The following is a 25,121-nucleotide window of genomic DNA, read 5'->3' on the forward strand; positions in this document are numbered from 1 at the left end:
ACAATTTAGTCATGGAGGAATAGGATTTCCCCCAAAGAGCCGAAAGGGGGACACACAGGTATAGTGAGAGAAAATCCAGTGTTTATTTTGGTTTATACACATAATAGAATACAAAAAGCAAAACCTCACAAGTTTTTGAATTGTACGCTCGTCTTCTCCTATAGTTCTGTCTGGATGCAGTAAAAACAAAAGTGGAAAATCAAATATATTGAAAGCGATTGAAAACCAAAAGGGAAAAAACAGAAATCACACACAGAAGATCTGGTCTTAAAACATTACAAGTTTTTTTTCTTGAACAATTTTTATGGGCATCTGTTGAGCTAAAGCTTAACCATCTGTACAATCCTGTGGCTGAAAGACATACACTCTGCTCACAGAAGTAAAGTATGTTGTTTTATCAAAACAGAGAAACTGACCAGGGATATTTGTACTAATTTGAATTTCTTTATTATCTCATCTACTTCAATTTTTAAGGTAGTTGAAACAAGGTGGCAGACATATAAAAAAATAAAGCATTTAATGTCCGAATTGAAAACCCCAGGCGCTGCATTAACAGTGCAATTGTATACTAGAAATTATTACTTACTAAAATCTACCATTACCCACACAATTTTTAAACTAGGAATTTCAATATAGGATCAAGTGCACCAAATAAAATTGCAATTCAGCCCATGGATGGAAAAGTCTTTGTTTTTTTTTACTAGTGGTTATTTATAAAAAATATTTAAAAAAAAAATAAAAATGCTGGCTTTTTAGTGGCAATTTCAAATTTGAGGATCATCAAATTTTCAGGAAATCATTTCTGAATGTCCATCCAGCTGACACTTAAAAAATCTCCCTGTATCTACATTTAATGTATGTATAATTTCAACCTTTTTTATAGTTTTATTTACAATACGTCTTTCAGTTTTCTGTGTTCAGTTAGAATAAAACATTCTCACAGTTAATCAGACTGAGAAAGAAAATCTAAATAAATCCTGGAACTTTTAACAGCAGAAATGAGCAAATTGCATCACACCATAGAAGTTGACAATTACTGTTACATAATAATGAAATAAATATTTATAGTATCTGAATCTGTTCATCAGTATAAGTGAAGCACAGTGCAAAGACTCCAAAATTGAAAAGTGGGATTCTTCATTGATACGGTTAAAAAGAGAGGACCGGTCTTGCCTTCTAAGTAAACCCCTGCTTTATATCAATGTGTTTTCTATGCTCTGTCCTGAAACTAAGAGAGAGAAACTAGAACAGACTTCAGAAGAGCTGCTATGGTAAGTATTTGTGTTATGATGGGGGTGACTCAAGGTTCAATGCTCTGCCCCCTGCCGCTAAGCAATTCCCCTTGTGCGAGACATCTGGGGGTCACGGGGAGAAGTCCGTTTTGCTGCACGCGGGGCGAGCGTCTGCTTGGACCCTATTACAGACTACCTCTGGATACCAGTTCAAATAAAGTGGCTGACCGCTGCGGACAAGCTACCTTACGATGAGGGATTTCTGCAGAGCACTTTCATTCACATCCACATCACAAACATAAAGTCAGTGGTAACGCACCAGAATTATTAAAAAAATATCCATCAACCAAAAACTGAGGTTGTGTCTTGTGTTTCAGAATTTTTGATGAATTGTTCTGAATAACGCAGGAGCTGATGGTGGTCCTAGGCAGACCCCATGAGCACACCGACAGGAGGCGTGGCCTGGTTGTTGGTCGGGGGGTGATGGTAAAACGTGTCTGTGCGGTTGACCCGGAGCAGAGGCGGGATGGTTGAAGACCTGATGTGGAGGATCCTGGTGTCCGTTACCTCACAGTCGATCTGCATCATTACCTGGAACTCTTTGTCCCCGATGACGCTGTCTGTGACAGGAGGAAGAAGAGAAGGGTTGTTACTCATGAATGCATCAACGAATGAATAAATAAAGAAGTTATTACCCCAGTCCTTTTGTTTATTTGTCTGCTGGATTAGGAAAAAGCTAATGAATGGATTTCCATGAGACTTGGTGGAAGGGTGGAACATGGGATCTGGACAAAGGGGCAGATCCAGAATCTTTGACAATGTCATAGATTTCCCAGGGCCTTGAAAACCTGGTATATTTAGAGGACGGATGCATCAGTGTGTGAAATGTGGTGCAGCTTGATTGAATATAATGGGAGTGTTGGGCCTTCGCAGAGGTATACGCTCTACTGAGAGCCATTCCTGTTCCAGTTTCATTTGCTTATACGCTTCGCTAACAGGGGATATGTATCACAGCAAAAGATTTTAAAACAAGACAAAAACATTCCAAACACAATTCCACATCATGTTTCTCACTAACAAGTTTTTAAATTATGCGTGCAGCAAAGAGACATGATAGGATAGTACTATGGGAGTATAAAGGAGTATTGTTTGAGGCAGTTGAGGAGGGGGAGTGGGGGGGGGGCTGAGAACCGCAGCGATTACGAGTGGAGGCTTGATTACAGATGGAGTCCAGAGGTGAGTCACATATGGGATTTCTCTGACATGGAGATAAACAAAACAACGCTAACCAAGAGCAGGACATGCACATTTGGGAGTCTTGCATGAGTGGGGGAGAGAAAGACAGAGCGCGATCACTGATGAGTCAGGTTCCTTCAGGCTCTTTTTGTTTTTTTATGTTGTGTTCAGAGGAGGAAAGAGGAAAGTCTGACAGAGATCAATGTTGATGAGTCAGGATAAAAAAAACAAACGGAGACTGCAGATGGGGTTCAACTTGAGGATAAACAAAGATTGTTGTTATCAATGATTAAATGTTTTTTAATTTTCATTTCAAAGATCATTGTGCTTGACGTACAAACAAGCCATTACTGTGCTCTGGCTTTATCTTGGGAAATTCAAGTGTGGAAAAAGATGCTGGCGTTGAGACAATGAACGCTTCATGGCTTGTGGTCTCCCACAGCCTGGCTTTACTTTGCCTGGAAGAAGAAGAGCCTTTAAAGTGGACACTTGTAAAATATCTTTGCTAGAGGCAGCTACGGTCAACATACTGAAGGATGGATTCCTCATGTATTTACATTAAACGTACGATATGTAACTTCGGGCACTCTCAATCAAAACAATCAAAACGAGTTTGATGATGTTGTGATGTTGATCACCAACTTCTGTAAACTGTAACTGTAATGTGCTACATGAATTAAGTTTATTATTTATTATTATGTTAACAGATGAGGTCATGTATTAAATGATATATCATGTTAAATTATTACGTGATACAATACAAACAGTGAAAGGAAAATACAGCCGACTAACTGCTAGCAGTGAGTTTTCCCCTCGTCATACGTCGTTTGCCCTGGAAGTAGAGAGACGGGAAAAGCAAATGTAACGCAATTAAAAGGCGACCAATATCAAACTACCTGTTACCTTTAATAAAAATGGGGATATCTCTGGGTTTGAAAATTGTTGGAAACATTTTGGTTGAAGTAAGTATACATGTCAACAAAATATATAACATAGTTCCAATTGTTTTAAGACACTTTAATGAAGAATTGTTACATATTATATTTTTAACAGCTGACTTAAAACTCCGCATCTCCTTTTGTACACCAGAGATGCTAACAACACTCCCCATGTGGAGACCAAACACGTCAGTCGGGTTTAGTGGATCCTCATATGACCCAGAACTGGAGCAGGAGGCGTCTTTAAAATGCCTGAGCGCTGCAAGTTGTTTAAAAGCTGCAGTCGTTTTTCCAGAGACACCTGTGCAACACATCTTCTGGCCGTCTGAACTATTTCCATGGACGTATATTTGAGCAGTAGAGACAATTGATCCGATTGTACGGGGAGTATAGGACAGCTACAGCCAGAAGAATCCTCGGATGTTCACATCCTGAGGCGCTCAGTGGACGTAAGGCTGTATGAGTATGACTTCATCTACGGCTCAACTTCCTCTCTTTGCACCTGCAGTGAAACTGGAACTTTTTAGATTTTCTTTTCAGTGATTCAACAGACATCTCTGGATATCATCCTCTGGGTTTGGACTTAACTCCCGGTCACGCTATGTTTATGTCAAACCAGGCCACTGTCTGAAGCCGAGCTGGAAAATGTATTGTCTGTGCATCTCCATATAACTGGATGAGATCATACATTATTTTCTTCTCTTTCGGTTCAAGGTCCTTTCATTACTGCAGAGTCAAGCCTGGGAAGATTCTGTTTAGTGCAAATCAAACCGCTCTGACATTACAACCACTTAGCTTATTTCTTTGTTTGTTCTATTTTTTGGGGCATTTTGCCTTTATTGACAAGACAGTAAGTGTGAAATGTGGAGAGAGAATTGGGAAAGACACACAGCAAAGGGCCGGGCTGGAACCGAACCTGTGGCCGCTACAGGAGGACTCGAGACTCTGTATGCAGGACGCTCACTTGCTAGCGCACCCACTGAGCTAATTTAAATTAAATAGAAGTTCCAAAAAGAGCCAGTGCCATTTGCTTGTGTTGACTCCAAACTCATATATCCATCCACCCATTGTCTTCTGCATACCCGGGCTTGGGTTGCGGGGGTAGCTGGCCGAGTAAGGCATTCCAGACATCTCTTTACCTAGCCACGCTTTTATAGCTCCTTCTGGGGGATATGTAGACCATCCTATGAGTTCTGGGTCTACCCCAGTGTCTCCTCCCAGTTGAGGTGGCCAGGAGACATCCTAACTAGATGCCCGAACCACCTCATGAGTCCCCTTTTGACACAGAGGAGCAGGGGTTCTGCACTGAGCTCCCTTCGGATGTCTCAACTCCGCAACTTGTATTTGTGACCTCATTCTTTCCGTCACTATCAAATTAATCTAATTTTTGTTTCAAATTGATATAATGACATAAAAATAAAGTATAAAGTAATTAGAGGAAAATGCAAGCTTGGGCCAACAAAATGTATTTATGAAAAACTTATTAAGACCTTTTCTTGTTTTGCTTTATTTACCTCAGTGGACAGTGAATGGAAACATGACTTCAAATGAAGCACTTTATAAGCTGGATGTGTACCAGGTAACTGCTGACCACCATATCAACTTTATAAAGTGATGATAAGTCATTGCTGTGTTTACAGCTTGTAAAAAAAAAGGTTGTTGACTCTGAACTCTTGAGACTTCGTGTTCTGTTACCCTTTAATGTGGTTGCTGTGCCCCATAATTATTTTGTAAATGCGCAACTATTACAAAATAAGTACACTGTAAATTGCAGGCCACAATCTAACAATTATCCAAGACTCAAATTTAATTCCCCTCACTGTTGACATCCTTCTTTCATCACATTACCAAACTGTCTAACTTCTATTGCGCTAACTGCTCTCGAGGCCTGAGCAGCGTTCGAGGAAGCACACAAACACACAGACACGAGGCCCAACTTCAAACAGCAGCTCTTTGAAGCAGCTGCCAAATCTACCATCCTGCTCCACGTGGACTCCTTCCCCCTTTTACTGGTGCCATCTGGAGATGGTCCAGAAAGTTTCAGCGACACAGTGAGCGGGTGTGTGCTGATAAAAGCCTGATGTCTGGCAATGGATGCATCTGAGGAAACCTGAGAGGGCATCTCAGGAGAAGGGTGGCTGCCAGACTGGCACAGATCCTGAGGACCCACTCATGAGGAAAGAGGTTTTTTCTCTCATGAGAAAGAGGCAATTGATCATCAAATTATAATCAAAGGATTAAAAGACGTGTTTTGGGTCAGTAAAAAATAAACGAGGGTCTAATTGGATGTCAATTGGGCAAATTAAACACAACCTACCCATACAGTCAATTATCAGAATTTATTTTATTCAGAAAAAAGAAAAAAACAGCATGCTCACCTTTATCTACAAGACAATTAAATTTGAATACTGAGTGTGATCTTCACACAGGTAATAACAAGACTACAAGGCTATAGCAGTAATGTGAGGCTGTGCTTGCGCTAAATGCTAATGTCAGCATGCTAACATGCTAACATGCTCACAACGCTTACAATATTCACCTTCATCTTAGTTTAGCCTGTTAGCATGGTACCATTTACATCCACACTAAACATTATGCTGATGTTATGTGTCATTTGTTTAGCAGGTATCACGTCATTAAATTAAGATTGAAATGAGATTTTTCAGTCGGGTTGAAGTGGCAACCCACCGAGATGTCACCCATTGGTTTGTGAGTTGCTGTTTTGATCATGTGTTTGACTCTTAATGGGACCATTATCTATTAAATAAACATCATGCCGTATTGAAGAAACAAACTCCAAACACATTTTCTTTACTGAACCTTGGCTTCACTTTCTGGACTTGGAGTCAACGTCCATTTTTATATACAGTCTATAGTCTGGATCAAAGTGTTAGGCCAATGACTAGCCAATTGATATTACTAACCACAGAGCAATGCAGCTCGCATGGCTAATGCTAAACGTTAAATATAAAGACTTAAGTAACTGAGGCAAATGATCAAAAGTTGCACAAGTTGGAAGTGTATTTTGGATATTTAAGCATAGCAAGGGTTAACCATTTGGTTTGGTGAACGTGCACTCTATTTCAGGGGATGGGTGGGGATGTACTGTTTAGATTAGAGGAGTAGGAAAATCTGATCCCCAACTCCTTCAGCAGAGTGGCGCTCTACCTTGAACCCCCAGTGAAAGCGGCCTGTTAGCAACAGTGCACATGCACAATCTCAGCGCAGTAAAAATAGACGGCAGTCCCACAGTCGATCCACCTGTAAATGATGTCATCTGCAAAACATTCCTCTCCTCCAAACATGTCGCTTCCACTTGATGGAGCTGCTTTCAAACTCAGAGGATCATTATATAAACACACCCTTCAGTCCTTATAAAGAGCCACTGCTCAGCCATGTACACGTTTCAGGGAGAATGTAGGAGGTCAAGGTCAAGTAACTTGAACAGAACCCCCTGAACCATGGACACGCAGCGAGACTGAAACGAACGACGGCTTACATCAAAGTGTCGATCTGCGATATTCGATTATTGACCGAGACAGACCAAACGACAACTCCAGATTAGCAGAGTCAATCCACCTCCTCCAGATGCAAACCATTTAGTGACTGGAGAAGGAAGGCATTCCTAAAGGAGTACAGCAACAGGGAGCTGGAAAGAATTATCCTCCACTGTGGAGCAATCAGGCTGCAGAAACAGGACAGTGTTTCTGCTTTTCTAAGGGTCCCACTCTGCTAAATTATGTACATTTGCACTTAATCACTTCAAGTTTCAAACAAAGACAACATAAATCTAAAATGCTACTTGAAAGCTGTCATCTGTTAGACACATGGGGTTTCATATGTAACGGAGGGGATGACTACACATGTTTTTCTATTTGTAGATAATCATAGTCGTCCTTTGCTTTGTCAGCATTGGTTGGCTCGTGCTTTAACGATAGTTTGTCAGGTCAATGAGGACTTACTTGGAGGAACAGACACGTAGGCTACTGAACATGCATCGGCTGACATGAAATTGGTGTGAGCCCCTTTTCTACTGGTCAAAAAACCCAGTAACATCCGGCTTTTGTCTGCAATGGCAAATGGCAATGGATACAATCGGCATTCACTCCTGAGTCAAATGAGTCTACATTAGACACAGGTTTTTATCGGCTCCGGCTTCGATCTACAGTGATGGAAACCCAGGATAACACACAAATTTAGCAAGACAGCTACGTGAGAGAGCACCTCAAAATTTGGTGCATTGGTGGCATTGAACATGATTCAGCTTGGGAAAAAACTGAAATCTCCTCTACTGGCAATGGGAAAAAAGTCAATCGCTTTTTATAGCTGGTTTACCTGCATTTAAAAACTCCATATATACACACACTCGATTAGGTGTAAAAGAGGTATAAAAGACTCTACATGATCCAACCAGCATTAGATGCAAACTCATGAAAGGCCTGAGATGAGCAGGAAAAGGCTTGAGGTGGACAGCGAGCATCCATGCCTGATCATGCAAATTGAAGACCTCTTTCTTGGGAATCACTCCAGAACTGATATCTGTCCCTGAATGCCATCTTTGTTTGGCCATTTCAACAATTAGCTTAAAAGGGAGGTCTTGGATTTCACCATTTGCTGCTATTTCAATGGGCCATCTGATCGGCACAGACCTTAACATTCCTCCCTGACAAGACCAACCAAGAACAATGTTTACCTTCATCAATCCTAATCTCTAACACCCCCCTCCCAGAAAAAAGAAGTTATTTCCAAATGGCCATGTCTTCCATGCTGAGTAAGAGGCTCGTATTCCACTGACTCACTGCTCTCGGCTGCTTGAAACAGTAATCAAATACCTGTATGTTGCTCTGCCACAGACAGACAGAGAGACAGACATATCTGGAGCGCAAGAGGATTTCTGATAAAAATGCCAGTTGAACAGCCAAACAACAGCAGGCTGTCTTCCTGGTTACTAACACCCTACATGGGTTGGTTTCCTCTCAGTTCACTGTGCTGCAGAATCGGTGAAAACCAGGACACCTGCTAACTAAGTATTTGGACACATAAGATTCCTTTCCACTGAATCCTCTGATGACCCGACTTTGAAATGCTACATTGATAATCCCGCAGATCTGAGGGGCCATGAAGAAAACGTATGATGAGCTCATTCAAATCAAGAACATGTGTGAACTTATATGGTCCATAGAAAACCACTTGGCAACAAATGTGCCCAATGGTAGTCAAGTGTATAAATCCTGCATGGGGGAGCAACAGTATGGAGTACCACAAGTGTCATGTAAATAGTACCAACGTATTTCATTAACAAATACCTAACACTTATAGGAATACATTTTTAATAGATAACTAAATAAATTTTAAATATGTACATATACATAAGAAGCAGTGAAATGTTTTGGTTCCAGCCCCCTATCAGCCTCAAAGGATAAACAGTGTAGCTAATGGATGGATGGATGGATAGATGGACGAAATACTTTATTTCTATTTCCTTCACACTTTGGATCCTCCACACACTGAGGGCGTACCCTGTGTAGACCAGTGTTCAAATATTTGGGTTTGTTTTTGAGGGCAGGCTCTCAAGTACACGGGTGAGTGCTTCTCAAATGGACTGGTCTACACCCCCCCCCCCCCCCCCCCCCCAACCTGCAACCAAGCCCACCCTGATTACCACCCACACTGACAAACTAGGGACAGCAATTGTTCTTTTAAAAAGAGGAAATGAAGCAGCCTTGAGCCACTGTATGTCCCTTCTCTACAATCTGAATGTGTTTTTTATTTGAATTTATGTAATCTGACCTTTTGACCAATCACAGGCAGCCATTATGTGCAACAATCGCAGTGAACTGTTTGTCTCGTGCGCTCAAACCAAACTGCTTCTATTATATAGTTTATATTTTAGGGCTTGGAGTTCAAGGACCAAGTGATGCAATGGAGGCCGTTCTACAGCTCAAAAATATTATATGTCCGGGGTAATAAATCTAAAGTTACAACTTCTCTGCTAAACTATTCCTGTCTGACGTAACGCACTCACAAACCTACATTTGGCAGGTGGGAGAGGACACATAGCAACACTACAAACGGCAAAAACTCTTCATTCACTGTGCAGTCAGAAAATCCAACATAAAGTCTCAGGTACACTCACGTCGTATTTTTTTTTTTTTTTGGGGGGGGTGACTTGTCCTTGTTAATAAAAACTGTGGTATAGGTGATGGATTTTAGGCTAGCATAGGGGTATTTTGTTGTTTGTGTATTATGTTAATAAGACGAAGATAAATACTGTATATTTTATATTAGTTCCAAAAAAAATTCTGTTCAGGCCGCAATTTACCTTCAGTACAAAGGGCCAAAAGCAAATGACGACATTTTTGTGTTGGCGTCTGTGTGTGGTTCAGTCAGTGAGTGTACACACACTTTGCAGCATTGCTCTGTGCAGCAGAAAGAATAGTAAGAAGATGAAGGACATAGAAACCACAAAGGGCTCAGAGGGAGGGAAGGAGCAAAGACAATCTACTAACAAGACGCCAGATGTTGAAGAAACTTTTTGGCAAAGAAAATCTACAAAGAAAATTTGAACATAAACTCTAGTTATTAAGCTTAAAAACCTTAAGTGCTATGTTTAGGTTGAAGAAGTTTTTCCATACAATGTAATGCATTCTGTTGGGAAGGTGTGGTTCTCCCAGCTTCACTTTCATGATCAAACTCCCCGACTGATGTGTCTGTGCTGCAGCATTTACCGTTAATGTTCATGGCTGGCAACACCACAGACATCTTGGGTCGCCTCCCTTTATTGTGGTTGGTGGCAGGAAGTAGAAGATGATCCTGAGAACAAAGAAGAGAGGGTCATCAAGTGGAAAATACAACTCATTTGGAAGCATTTGGAACGGTCGGCTGTTTGCATTTGTCCATTTTTGATCAAGCTTTGGAGCTCAAGTTAGAATTTTTAACAGATGAGCTTTCAATGGACATTACATAACATCACACATGGGTCATCGGGGAAGGTAAAAGGCATAAGACAATAATTTCCATAAACATTTTAATTGAGGACTTTCTTTTATCTTTTGCCTCATCACCTAAACAATTAAAACCATCATTATTTTAACACATTGACATTTTGAAGCCCTTATTGAAGTTGTTTATCCACCTGAAGTCAGACTTAAAAATGGCATTTACGAGGAAAATACTTCAGTTATCGGTGCAATTAAAATGAGCCTTTATGCAACTCATTAGAAAATGTCAGGAAAGGTTTTCCTCTGAGCACATCCTCTCAGGAGGAGTTACGGCTCAGAGGAATACTGATGTGCGAACACACATGCGACCCACACAACACTCAGTTCAGGGCGGAGCTGAGCTGTGGCTCGAAGAATAGATTAAAAAAGAAGGACTTGAATCATCTGTTGCATGTTTTGAGGCAAAGCAACAGGCGAGAAAAAGTAGTAAAACAGCATCTTAAAAAACCTCAAAACCAGAACCAAAGACTGAAAGCAGCATGACGTCACATCTGTGAGAAATCACTGGAGAAATCAAGAATCAACAAACTAAATACAGACAAGGACTTAATGGAATTTAAAAGAGTTGCTGCTATTTCACACAAAAAGCCCATTTGAGAAGACTAAATTGAGACAGGTTACTCCAAATTAAGTGGTATTGAGGCTAGATAATTTACAGTTCAAATTTACAATACATTAAATGTATTATAAATAACTGTAAATAAAAGGAAAAGACTAATACATATAAAATACATTTTTATTATATAAATTGTAAATATAAATGCAATCTCTTCGGCACCGTTTATTCTGAAGATTAAACTTTAAAATTGAAAACATTGATACTGGTGTCTGTGAAAGGCTCATATTGGCCGATCAGCAAGCGGCCGGGCTCTAATACAGTTTGACTAATCTCTTCAAGACATGCAGAAAAATTGGACGTGCTTCTCCTAAATACAAGTTTTGCTGAGTTGTACATGCTCATGGGTCTGTAAGGCCCCAAAGGGATTATTATAACCCCTTGAAATGAATGAATGTGTGAGTTGACTCTGCCTGGAGAGTGGCAGGAGGCAGGAAAACACCAACCACATTACTGCTAATCATCAGGGGGCCTGCTGTAGCTGCCATGACAACAGGTGAATTTTCCATGTCCCTGTTGGACCCAATCTACAGTGAAAGCCACCAGTGTTTCCACCGCCACACCTCTATGCACACTTACATTAAGCCACAGGTGCTAAAGCAGCACGTGAAGTGAGGCGGGGCTGCGATGGTAGAGTAAGAGCTGTGGCTGAGCTATGGTTTCCATCCCTTCACCTCATTTCACAGTTTAGAGCCACAGCCTGTAACGTATCTGTTGAGGGCTCAAAGTAACCTTGACCTTTGCATGACCATGTCTGAGTGTGCTACATACTGCAGAGAGTGACCTCAACTACTGGCAGAGGCGACAACAGGACATTATGAACTCAAGGAAATATATTCCTTTGCGTGGAGGGACCAAACTCGAAAATTGGTGGTGATTTGTTTTAAAATCTTAACAAATTCCAAATTTAATCCAGAGTCTTGGCAGTCGTGTGATAACATCATACTGACTGGAACAAAAAAACAAAAGCACACCCACTTATTCAGACACACAATCACACCCTGAAACCCAGGAAACAAAATACAAGCACATGAAGTGTCTGCAAAAATGGAAACGGTCACGCTACATAATAGGCCTGTAACTGATGCTCTTATTATGTAAGTGTTTCTGCGTTAAATAAGTTCAAAGTTCAAATAAAAACCTAACTACAGTGATAATCACATCCAAAAGAGCAGGCATGTGGTAAAGTGAATGTTAAGTAAAATGAATAGAATTACTGAAAGTCAGAACAATGGATATATCCCCATAGAGCAAATTATAAAGTTAACAATTAATCAACCAAAGAAAATAAATCAGAAACTATTTAGATAACCAATTAATTGTTTATGTTTTTTAAGTCAAAAAGGCCAAACATTCTATGGTTCCACTTTCTTAGTTGTGAAGATTTTCTTCTCAACTTTATCTTAAAAGTGATTCTTGACAGAATATCTTCGGTTTTCTGGGCTGTTACTTAATTTGATGTCACCGCTTTTGGTTTTGGCAATTTCCAATATTTGTTTACATTTACTGACTGGATTTATCAATTAATCCAGAAAAATAATTGACTGATTAAAGGTAACGAAAATGGTAATTATTTGCAGCTCCACAACTCTATTTCAAAATAACCAAGGTTTTGAAATAATTATAAATCTTCTCCTTCTTAGCTTTTGTTGATTAATAATAATGGTATTGAAATGAATCACTTTGTTTGATTGTGACGATTAAAAGTGTCAAAACGCCCTCCCCCCGTGATTTAGTTTGAATTCTACAATACAATTAGTTGAACTTATAGCCTCACTGCTCCTTCACAACACAAAGCTGCTTGAGAGTGAAAGAGAGCCACTTGACCTGTAGAGGCCCTAGGACCAGGTTCACCATTAGTCCCATTGTCCCTGCTGTCACCATGCCAACAGAGCAAGACATTTGTCACTTGTTTAGTGACAAGGGGTATTGATCTTTGACCACATGCTTCAAAACTCCTGCCCCACTAGGTAATCCTGAGGGTTTAAAAGCTTAACATCACCCACAGTATCCAGAGTTTTTTTTTTTCATGTGATATTAATAAATACTCACTCCAGCTCTTCGGAACTGTTTTGTGAGAAACATATCTTATGTGTTATAAGTAATAGATACTACATGATTTTGTTGGCTAGCAGTTTTTGGTGAACTTTGGAAGTTATTTTGCTTTTTTCTACACTTTCGTGACAATAGCCAATTATTATAATGAAACACATACTGGACTATATAAAAAAACAATTGAAAAAAAAGAATACAGCAAATTTGTATTCTTTTTGTTTGCATTGCACTTAAAATGTGCTGAAAGCTCAAAGAAAATAAATATTTATTATTTTTGTTTTTGTGAAGAAATTGTTCAACAAAGTATTCAAGAAACCAAAACTCCTCAAAAACCCTTTCTGACTATTATGTCCAGGAATTAATCATATCAAGAAAGAAAAGGCTTAAAGGCGGGCTTCAAGTTTCAAATGTGGAAAAAGTGGTCAAATGAATAAAGACCAAAGAGATTAACAGTGACACAGGGCGACGCCTAAAAATCCAAAACACGCTCTTGATGATTACGAAGGGACCAAGGAAACTGGACTGGAAAGGGTTAGTTACACCCCATGGGCATGTGCATTTCATCCCTTCGCCCACCCTGCAATTTCCTCTGAAATCAACTTGTTCTGTGACGGAGAAGAGCTATTACGTATAATTTATGATTCATAAGTTACTCATGCTGTGATTAATTAGTGACTGTTTATCGTCAGTTTGGGAAAAGGAAATCTCGTGACGGACAAAAATGGAATGAAATTTGATTAGCGTTGAGCTGTATAAATCTCCCCTTGAAATCTCTACTTTACATGATCCATTTCCCCACTGGCACAATTTCCTGCAGAGACCAGCGCCAGTTTCTCCGCTCAGATCGGTAGTTAAGTTGAAACCTTACCCTGCGGAAAGACACCACGTAGAAAGTGTCGCCCCGGCGGTTGATCTCGTCAAAGAAGTCACTGTAGGTGTGGTGAGGGGCGTAGTAGACCTGCAGCTCACTGCCTGGGCTCCTGATGGGAGATGAAGAATAACAAGATTATAATACAAAAAACACTAAAATCACTTAAACCTTCATTAAATTTGACATGGGTCTTCCGAGACTGACAAGTATGTCTCTGATTCAGTGCTGATAATCAATGTTTTCTGCCAAAAAACTCTATTATATTTGGCAATTTTCATGCAGATTACATTTTTTAACAGTTGTATCAGACTTGTATCGCAGCAAGTCAACACTTATACTAGTTTGACAAGTCGGCCCCTTTAAACCCAATACAGAGTGCGAATCTGCTTTTTTGGCCAAGTATGTGAACACATTGAAGGAATTTGACTTTGGTTTAACATTACTCTCCATTTAAATAGAGATACAGCTTGGAACAAGGACAACAAAAACAGAACAATCAAGTAAAAAAAAATGGTACAACTCATAACTTAAACAAGAGTGGATGACCCAGTCTATACTGTAAATCAACACGTGAGAAGAAAAGAGTAGAAGCAATACAAAAATATATAAATATACATAATTTATAGAAAGAAAGAATCTTCTATAAACATTAGATGAATGAGGACGGAAACCAACATTTTTTGTTTTGTGCCAGGCTTGAAATTTTGATTTTCTGTGTATTTCTATTCTGGCAAACCAGTGGCCCCACAGACGTCAACTGTTGAAAGGGACTTTTCCTGTTGTGATTTGTATATTTGGATGTTTCATCGTCAGAGTAACAACTAGGACAAAAACTGTAGGTGGTGAAAAAAGCTGATCTTTGCCACTGAGTGACGTCCAGTAGAAAAGGTTCTTACCGACCCCAAAACCTCTGACACAGTTTACAAAGGTAATCCTTCAAAATAAAAAATAAACATCCGACAAGGCACAATGTAAAAACTAAAAAACAATGCAACACATCGGTTTGTTATGTCTACAGGTGCTTTACGTCATCGACAAAGCACAAACACAACTCCAGTCATGCGGCCATCTACTTCGGCAGATCCCGCTGACGATAAACACTCCAGTCTGCAACTCCACCGCTCACCATTTGACTTTACCACTGTGTTTAGTTTACCACACAAGTAGTAGTTACTGTGAATTTGTTCTGTTATTTACAGTATTTTCTGCCCTCTAGTTGTCAAAAAAATGCTTGAATCAGCTTTAAAAATCAAAGGATAATTTTTGGTCAAATTATTTAATTGTTCGAAACTGACATTACTCATTACATTCTGTGTTTACTCACTTTTCCTCAGTAGTTTCTGTGTATTGAACGGTCACAATCTGGGCAGCCTCCTTATTCTCTGTTTTCTGTTAGGAACAAAGAGAAAGAGAATTAAAAATAATTGCTCCATAATAACATTGAGTAACAATTAGAGAAAGAGCAGGATTTAGTGTTAGCAACGCTGCGTAACACATAAACACAGACTCTATTCAAAACAATACAAGTGACCATTGTATCAGAAAATCAACACATTAAATCACAGAACTCTTAAGTCACACATGCAGAATAATAATATGAACAGAAATGTAAGTTTAAATAGTTTTTTTAAAGAAAACAGGTGAGAAGTAAACACATCTACCTTTCTGTTTATAGTCACATGACGAATGGGTCTATGCTAAGTGGGCAGCTCTTGGTAGATTGGACTTAGTGTGACAGAATTAGAAAAAAAATGATGGAAAAAAAGAGCAGGGGGCACTAATCCTACAGCTCCCCTCCAAGTGTTGTGTTTACTTTCTCAGGGCTGTCGGATTAAACTCAGCCCAATAAAGAGAAATGAGAGGCAGAGAAAGGGAAGGTGGGAGCGGGCGATAGCGAGGGAGAGGTGGAATCTATGGTAGAGAAAGAGGTTTTGGTTTGCCAAAAACCCAATTTACCCTGAAAGCAATGGCTTGAAATAAAAGGGAAGTTTGGTTTTCTAAGCTTTGATGCCAACTCTGAACATTGTGTAAATTTCGTTCGCTTGGATCATTAGATTAGTTTTCCTGTTTTTCAAATCACGCTGCTCCGACTTACCAGAATGGTCCTGGTGGGTTTGTGATTGCCGTTACTCATGCGCCTGGATTTGGTTTGCTGCACTTCATGACGGTGGACCCAACCCCTCAGCTCATGGGCCAACCTGCCAGTCAAAGTTAACACAGGGGGTTTTCTTACATTTCAGATAAGATGTGGTTGATTTTGTGCCAGGATTCAAGATTTTACAACTTACTCTTTGCACTTGGTCCTGTTAAGTGGAGGCTGGCAGGGCGGGGGGGGTCTGCGATAGAGGGGATCCTTAACCAACATCAGGGCCTTATCTTCAGAGCTGAAACAGAATAAAGAGAAGACAGAGGCTGTTAAATGAGGAGAACAGTGATACGTGTACAGGGTCCTGTTCAGATGCTCTGAAATGAGTGTAACAATTTCTAATCGCAATCTGGTGCAAATATATTCCACATGTTGAGAATATGCTTTGAATGCAAACCCGGAGCCAGCATGGCCGCACGCCCTCAGACAGAGGTGAAACACTTCTGACGAGGAGCAAAAGCAGTGCGATGGAGAATACAGCGTGGCATCAATGTGCGGCCAATTATGTCTCTATTGGTTATTAATGAGACATGTGCAGATTGTATGCATAAAAACGCTGACTTGCACAGAGACATGACATGATATGTCCACATGCTGCAGTAAATCATGATGACAGTAATCATAAACATGCTACAGAGAAATGTACAGTCCTAGTGAGTCATGTTTAAGGTTGTGTATTGTTTGGGATTATTTTAATACCAGTGCTAAATCCATATTTTTTAAAATATATTTCATATATTTTCCGGTGCGTAAACAGTGTCAGAACACACTTTAAAAAGTACCAAATGACAAGAATAGCAACCTTTTTTTATTACTAAGGTAGATTTGAAGTTTAAATTTAACATATGACTGTTAACACTTTAAAGTATAATTAACTTAAATATACAAAGATAAAATAAGAGCAACATTTTAAAATGTACAAACAAATACCACAATATTAATAAAACCTAAACCAACTACAATGATTTAACACTAGATACTAGTTTCAGTGCTTAATACAGCAAAACCGGTCATCCCCACCACCGGGGACAGGGACGCCCACACTGCCGTGCAAACAGTCAGACATGGTGCATCCCTCTGCTTTTAAATGTGTCCCGTGTGATATCAGGTGGTTCACTGAGATTATCGTGTTCCTCTCTTTACACAGAATCCTTTTATCTGAAATACAGCCACATTTTGGACCATTTAGCTTTAAGCATTTGGATGTTCCCAACCCTCGGTTTAGCCCATCTGATTATGCACAGTAACAGCCTAAAAGCCTGCCTTGTTACCATAAGGTATGTTTACATATATTGTGGATCATCAGCATGACTCCCCCCTCACATGTTACTGTGATTCTAACTAAAACTGTTATACTTTTGTGCATGTGAATGATTATGCAGCCTGAGGTGGTGATGTAGACTGTCCACAGCCCGTAGCCACCTGCAGGGGGCTTGTTAAGAAAAACGTCTGCCACGACGTAATCCCCCCTCTGGGCCTCCCCGATTCTGAGCCAAAAAACGTCAGCTACGCCTCACATTCCCGTCGCTAAACGTCCTGGAAATGGTTCCGCGAGACATAATGTCAGACCACAAAGACCTGATCATAACTCTAACTGAGGGGCCCATTTTAACCTTCCTACAAAACACACCTTCCTGTTCAGTGGAACCCAAAGATTAGGTTGCATATATCACCCCACTATCCTCCTCTAGGCCGCATTTTGGTGCTTTCACCCCTTTTGTAAAAGCTAATCTGTTCCTTCCTGCCCATGCTGGGTTAATGCTGCCAGGGAACCTGATCCTACAGATGAATGTTTCACATTAACATGTGACATACCCTACGGAGAGATCTGACACAACACAGACTGGCAACGCCATGCAGACATCAGACGCTGACCACCTTACAAAACATCACTTTCAGGACATGGGGGTGCAGGTAATGTACCAAACAAGAGTGTTATTTATGCAATTTACAAATGAGACTGCTGGGCCTCTAGTGTATTTCAAGAAAGACAAATATATAACCCTTTAGAAAAATAAACTGTTACTGGCAATATAGGACTGGGTGTCAAACAAGGCCTGACCCCAATTTCCCACCTTGTTACTCAAAGCACAAACTGCTGGCCAACTAGCCAGGGGCCTGGAAGCGCTCGAAAGGCAGACGTTTGGACAGAGTTGGTAATCGGCTGGCCTATGTGTTTACACGTGCTGTAATGAGCTGTACTAGTCAGACTCAGTGCAGGTACAGGTGCATCCTGGTCCGCTGACATGGTGCTTGAACATAGTGTTGTGAAAGGTGTTGTGGGGGTTGAGCTCATTACCTGTGGGCCGTCCCAGAGAGGCTGCTGTCCTCGACGATCGTCTCCGCCTCCGAGGAGAAACCCAGCAGGTGTCGGCCGCTGTTCTGCATGGAAACAACTTGGAGCTTGGAGCCCGGACCACCCTGGAACAAACTGATGAAACAACAAGACAGGTGAGGTGAGGGGAGAGGAGACAGGTGAGGTGAAATCAGGACACACTCGGGCCGGAGGAAACACACAGAAAATCACAAAAACTTGGTACTGGATTGAGATGACCACTGAATTCCATGTGGGCCACATCCTGTGCACAGCAGGGTTTTTCCCATTTTTAGTCAAGCAGCAGAATCTGAACTGCGATCTAGACTGAATAACCCAAAGCGCGCCGGGGCACACACACAAGCTAAAATACACAGTCTCTTTCAACAACATTACTGCACCGAGTGGCATTTTCATTTCAAAGGATCTGACCTCAAAAGCGGGCATATTTCACATTCCGAAGGAGAGGCCGAACACAAAACACACAGATGAGAGAACAGGTACAGCGCGCGCGCGCGCGCACACGCACACACACACACACACACACACACACAGTTTAGCTACTGTGAATACAGTTAAAAATCACAAAAGCAAACTCTCCTGTGGGTCTTAAGAAACTTTTTCATATTTAAGCTCCAGAGAACAACTGAAAGAACACATTCCCAGCACAGAGCGCACACAGACTATCAAAGCCATCAACTCCAACAAGTAGATGCTTGCATCCTTGAGGAGAAAGTTATTCCCAGGAAAAGAACAAACATTTTTACAACATGAGAACAGAGAATCTGTCTTTAAACTTGGAGGCAGACTGTCGGAGCATGCCTTTTCGGGAATTACACAATCCCTTCAACTGGGTGTAATAAAGCTCTTTTTCCCCAGTGTACTTTTACACAACTTAATTTAACTTTAACTTATTATTACAAGCAGACATTAATTAAACTGCCACATAAAAATGTTTATACTTTTGTTAATAATCTGAATTATCTCTTTCTTCATATTTTTAAGTGGTAAATGTTTACTGTCCCCTCCAAGTTAACAGGTTGTTTCAAAGCTTATTCACCCATTAGTCACAAAGATCTATAAACTCTGACATAGACATCAGAAGACTGGAGCTTGCACACAAAAAGCAATATGGCACGGATTAACTTTTGAGTGTCGGTTGATTCGAATTGGTGAAAAAAAGAAAGAATGAATTTGTCATGTTTAATTATTAGGCCGATATGTTAGTTACTGCAGAAGAGAGGTTCTGTTCTGAGGGAAAATAAGAACACGTTGCTGCAATAGGAAATGTGCTGTACTGTTTTCAATAAACATTTTTGAGTCTTACATGAGAGCAGTAATTCCCACAGTGAGTCATGGGGCTTCCCAATTGTTTTCCTTCAGTAAACTTACACGTTTTGCATTCGTAATATGTTGCTGCTGCCAGTTATCTTCCTCAAACTACAGTATCTGCATTTATGCCATTGAACAACTAACCATGTTATGGGGTAGGGCACTTAAAAGCATACAGACGTTCACTGTCATGAGCTCACCTCATTGGTCCAACATTAAGCACGAGGAACACCAAAACCACCATGAGACACACGGCTCTCCTCTTGGGAGCTGTTGTCTTAAGTCCTGTGTTCTGCCGGGAGAAAGAAGAAACCATGTCAGATTGTCAGATGTGTTCACAACAGGAAAGTTTTACAGAAAAATGTTGGCAAAGGTGGTTGAGCATGCAGGAGGCTGCACATTCTGCTGGGCAGAGCACAACATCTGCCCATGAATGTCTTAATTGACAACTTCTTCAGCTTCTTCTGCATGTAGGGCACCTCTTACTGACTTACTGTGTATGTATTCTTCATCAAAACACACACTCACTGGCTGTGAATTTACCAGCAATGTACCTGCTGTATTCTCACATGGGCTTTGTCAGACATTTTCCGGACAGTTTACAAGGGGGCTGGCAGGTAAAGTTACGGAAAACGTCCTGAGCAACTGACTCAGAAATTTGCTATGTCACATACAGCCCCTCTGGAACATTCAGGAAAATGTCCAGACTTAAGTGCATGTGTGAAAGTTAATTTTCAGTCTTGACGCATTTCGACTGTGCACGGGCGTCCTCATCAAAGCTGCAGCATCTGAACTCTTACCTCACTCAGCAGGCCTTCCAGCTGTCTCTTCAGGTTGCCATTCTCACACTTGAGCACCTGGTTCTCGGACAGCGCCACTTTCAGGCGGCCCTCCAGCGTGAGCAGGTACTCTTTCTTTTTCTTCCGAGACAGGGATGCTGACTCGCGATTCTTTATCATGCGCTGCTGTCTCTGGGACAACTTTGACTGAGGTGAGACACAGACACAAAGACACAAGAATAACATTTCATGTCACGACATTCATTTCACCCTTGATCCACTCGATGCCTATCCAAACAGGAAAGGGGCGATTATTTTGGGGAAAGCGGTGAATTGCCTGAGCCACCTGTTGAGCTGTACATCATAGGCTAATCATGACATCAAGTTTATTTATGCTCTACAGGCTATTTGGTTTAAAACGGCTTTTCATTCAGTGTCACTGTGAAAACATCTAAATGATTCTCTAGAAAATAAATAGGAAGAAACCAGCAAGCACAAATTTACAACAGAGAATAGGCATTCTTAGATAAGTATGTTATGCATACTTATTTCTATTTACAGCTGCTTCTACACTAACATCTTTTCTGTTTTTGCACCAGCTCCCACTCACTCTTATTCAGGATGTGATACCCTGAACAAGACTGTCCGACTTCTTAAAACAAGATGTGAAAGCAGACGAGAAGTCTGAAAATGGGTCACTGGCAGAGAAGAAGAAGAAGAGAAACATCCTATACAAAGTCAGTCAAAAGTAAACGGAAGAAACTAAGGGGAGCCTGACGTCTAACCTATAGGACCTACTTTGTTTTTCTCACCGGGAGAACCCTCGGGCTGCTAAAGCTCCAGTTTACTTTAGTGACAGATTAATAAATAGACATGTTTAAGACGTGTCGTGATGTTAACGACACCTCTGCAACAAATCAGGGCTTTAACGCTGCTCTAAAAGAAACCTGTGAGAGCATGTGATCAAGCTTCTGCTAAAACAATATTTATGCCCACATCCTGTGAGAGGTCAAGAGGCCTCTTTCAATACCTCTGTTCTATACGTGAAGAAGGACGTGTTTACAGAGTGCGTCACAGTTTGAGGAATGGGTTCACATCAGAGACACATAAACACTGAGGAACTATGTACGCTGCAGGTCTTGATGTAAAAAAAAAAAAGTCCAACCACCTTAATTGCTGTAATTTGTCTTACATGCTTTAGTTCATCTGCAAATAAATAGATCAGATATTCAGCAATTTACGGTTTAGATTCTCTGGATTTGTCCATTTCAGATCAGCACTGGATAAACTTTAAAAAGACACAATAAAAATGTAAAAAGAATCAAACTAATGAGAAAATAAATACATGAGAGCAGTTTAAAATTTTCCGTAGGAAGGAGTAGTGGGATTTATTCCTACTTGAGGTCAGTGAGCAGTGACCTGAAACCACAGCCCTGCATTATGCTAACCAGAAACAGCCCATATCTTGACATGACCTATCACAAATGAACAGGACCAATATCCGTGATCACCCGAAAACCTCCATTGTTCATCAAGTCCCTATAGCTACCCCTCTACTGCCCTTCCCCTTCCCCAAACACCCTCCCAGGGGTAAGCTTCTAAGAGCCCGGGTCTAATAGCCCCACTGGTGATTAAGTTATTTGGATCCTAGTATTTGTGCTCCGTCTCCTGAGAAACCCGTCTGTCTCCCAGCACGGATCTGGGAGCCGTGCCACTAGCTTGAGCCTGGGAAAGCTGCAAGTAAGCGGTTACCAGGGGGAGCGGAGACCATGGGGGAACCTTGTGTCGCCACAATGAGGCCGATGAGGGAAATGTGGGGCTAGGGGCGAAAAAAGTGGCACCTCTCAATGAAGTCCATGAATGGACATGAGGCTAACACTGGTTCAAAGTCTATTTTAAGTGTCATTGGGAAAATAAACAAGGAAAATTGCCATGGTCCCTGTGAGCAGGCCACATGCCACCAGCTGCTAGTGTGGACCTGCGGAGCGGCCAGCTGCAGACAGCTGTTGGGAGGCTGATCAGTCAGTTACAGTCTTGGGGCGTCGTTCTTAGTAATGTAGGATTTATCAGCAGGGTGTTGCTGAAACTAATGAAGAATTTCTGCTCAACCACAAGCAAGAGTTAATAGGAAAACCGCAACAGATCTGCACATGCCCGACTGTCACGCTGCTGGTTAGGGTCTTTCTATCATTTACATCCAGCATCCAAAGGGGTTACTGCAGGAGGAAGTGTGAGATGAACCATTAACCTACCCTAACGGGAGGGGCGCCATTTAACAAGCTGGGGTGAAAATGTCACCTGATTTTACTGTAGGTCATAAAACAACTATAACTGTGGCACGCCCTCCACAGGTGAAATAACTGTCAACCTGTGGTATTAAATTCTCTCAAAGAGCTAAGACACTTGACTGAATAAAAGTTAAATCACTTATTTATGTGTATGAGGGGAAAAAAGCAAGTTTTTCCCACTTACCAGACTTGGGACTGTTTTTACATTCTGGACACATTTTTGAGTGGGATGTAACAAACAAAATTCTGCATTAGCAACAGTAAGAATGGATTGTCTACCTGCCTTTAATTATCAATAAACATTCAACTTACTGAAAAGTTTTGTATCTGACTCTGTGTTATGAAGCAACAAGGGCTTCTCGGACATGTTTACAGTAGTTTTCCTGCTGCTTATTATGGAAGCAGGTTTTATACATTAAAAACAAGCGCAGACAGATGTGGTGACAAAAACATGAGCTGGAAATCCACTCAGCTAAAATATTCAACAGATTTTCAACACGACATATGGTTACTCTATAAAATCAATATGGGGAAAACAAAATGCCATCTTGTTAAATGGACTTCTCGGATGAAACCTGTTGGATCGGTTTTGCATTTTGCTGTCGAGGAAACGTATCAAGGTGATTCGTTTTACTTTAACTCAACCAATCGCATCAATTTGAAACCTTGAAAACTTAACAAGCATCGACATCTGGGTTAAATGTAGGAGGCCACTTTGTATCCAGAATCACAGCGGGCTTTCCTGGTGTCCCCTCCTGTAAATCCTCCCCGTCCTACAAATGGGAGGATTTGTTGAGGCCTGCAATTCCAGGCTGGGCTGTTTTTCGGTCAGAGCTCAATCCTTCCTGTGCAGGAGCCCATTACATTACAGTGACCCGATCCCTGATGGCTGTTTACAGCTGCCGCAAAATGCTTCGCCCGGCACAACACCTGCCTGCAGCATGTAATCGTTAGCAGCCGTTTAACACCCGGGCTTACATAGGCTAACAAGAGGCCGATAATACAGTACCGTAAAGAACATGAACAACCACACACACACACTGTAGATAGTACTACATGTAGCAACACCTGGCACAGGCATGCCATCTTTAACATGCATTTTGCACACCGCCCTGGCCCACCAAGTCAACTTGCTATAAAGTGAACCCAGCTGCATCAAGTCCGAGCACCAGCATACACTCACGCAGCGGGGTTATGGCTCAAGAGCTTGTCAATGGGCCACGGAAATAACTTCTGTCCATTTCAACAACTGCATAGTAACAATAGATGCTGAAATGCTGATAAGTAACTTTTGACGTTCACAGTTTTTTTTATTAAAAAGCAATAAAGGCTAAAAAAAAATCCCCCTCTCAATTATTGTGTACAGCCCATCCCATTTTAATCACCTATTGTAAACTTTATTGACGTGGTTGGCTTTACAATTGACTGAGAGGCAAATTTGTGTTGGCTTCTGGGGTTTGGAATTCCATGACATTTCTGTTCATGTCTGGCATGAAAAGTTATTCTCCAGACTCCATTGTGCCAAACGATAATTGAACAAGTTCCTCGCTACTCTTTATTAGGGTGGTCAACATAACCATTCATAAAACAATAACCACTTGTAAAACTTTAGTTGAGTTTCTCATTTAAAAAACCCTTGATGGAAAACCTTGTTAATGTCAAAACAAATGAAGCAGCCTGGTAAAACAGAGCATTCTGACCTTAGGTTATGATTTATGTTTCTCGTGTAAATGAGGAATGAATCAGGGCCACACAGTGAACATTCATGAAAGATGATAATAGCTGAAAATTAGACCTATTTTCTGCGGTCATCCCAGTGTCACCACAATTTAAGAGACATTTCATCAACCTACTTTAAGTCCAATGGTGCATTTGTGCAACTTCTCTCCCACACCAGTGTGAGCTGGACAGCAAAAGTAAATACGGTGTGAATGTGGAAGTCCTGCTCACAGAAATAAAACAAGACAAACAGAAGACGGAGTGAGAACATGTTTCTCAACTCTCTAAAGGTCAGACAAGAGCAAGCCATCAGGAACTGTTGCGCTGGAGACCAAAGCCTGAAACAACACTGAAGTTGCTGAAAGTCACGGCATCTCCCGGTTTGCACAACGGAGGCTGACAGCTCGGACTGGGCAAAGAGATTTTGCAGAAAATCTGAACAAAAACAACAGCCTCAGTCCTTTGAAAGAATATGACTCTCCCACTCAAAATAAAACAGCACGGACAAAAGATGGGGAGCTATTCTTGAGAGACCTTGTGGTCTCTCAAGAATAGCTTAGTTTATAGTTAAAACTTGTGTTTTAACTATAAACA

General features: G+C 41.0%; 1 protein-coding gene and 1 long non-coding RNA gene across 4 annotated transcripts in view; both read right to left on the reverse strand.

The window, feature by feature from the left end:
• Positions 1-61: 61 nt before the first annotated feature.
• LOC117760016 lies at positions 62-894 on the reverse strand. The gene is made up of 2 exons (XR_004613599.1): positions 649-894; positions 62-618 (listed from the first exon to the last, which is right to left on the reverse strand). It is a non-coding gene; the product is annotated as an uncharacterized LOC117760016 (long non-coding RNA).
• Positions 895-1,173: 279 nt separating this feature from the next.
• atf6 (activating transcription factor 6) overlaps positions 1,174-25,121 on the reverse strand; it is a 31,379-nt gene continuing 7,431 nt past the window's right edge. For all 3 annotated transcript variants that reach the window (XM_034582647.1, XM_034582649.1, XM_034582648.1), the window contains exons 8-16: positions 20,542-20,727; positions 19,942-20,033; positions 18,395-18,526; positions 16,238-16,333; positions 16,045-16,147; positions 15,274-15,338; positions 13,947-14,058; positions 10,135-10,219; positions 1,174-1,852 (exon numbers count right to left, since the gene is read on the reverse strand). In XM_034582647.1, coding sequence (XP_034438538.1) covers positions 1,656-1,852; positions 10,135-10,219; positions 13,947-14,058; positions 15,274-15,338; positions 16,045-16,147; positions 16,238-16,333; positions 18,395-18,526; positions 19,942-20,033; positions 20,542-20,727 — 1,068 coding nt within the window. In that variant the 3' untranslated portion in view covers positions 1,174-1,655. The remainder of the gene's footprint in view (positions 1,853-10,134; positions 10,220-13,946; positions 14,059-15,273; positions 15,339-16,044; positions 16,148-16,237; positions 16,334-18,394; positions 18,527-19,941; positions 20,034-20,541; positions 20,728-25,121) is intronic.

The sequence above is a fragment of the Hippoglossus hippoglossus genome, chromosome 4 (genome assembly GCF_009819705.1).
Source record: "Hippoglossus hippoglossus isolate fHipHip1 chromosome 4, fHipHip1.pri, whole genome shotgun sequence".
In the NCBI taxonomy this organism is placed as follows: Eukaryota; Metazoa; Chordata; class Actinopteri; order Pleuronectiformes; family Pleuronectidae; genus Hippoglossus; species Hippoglossus hippoglossus.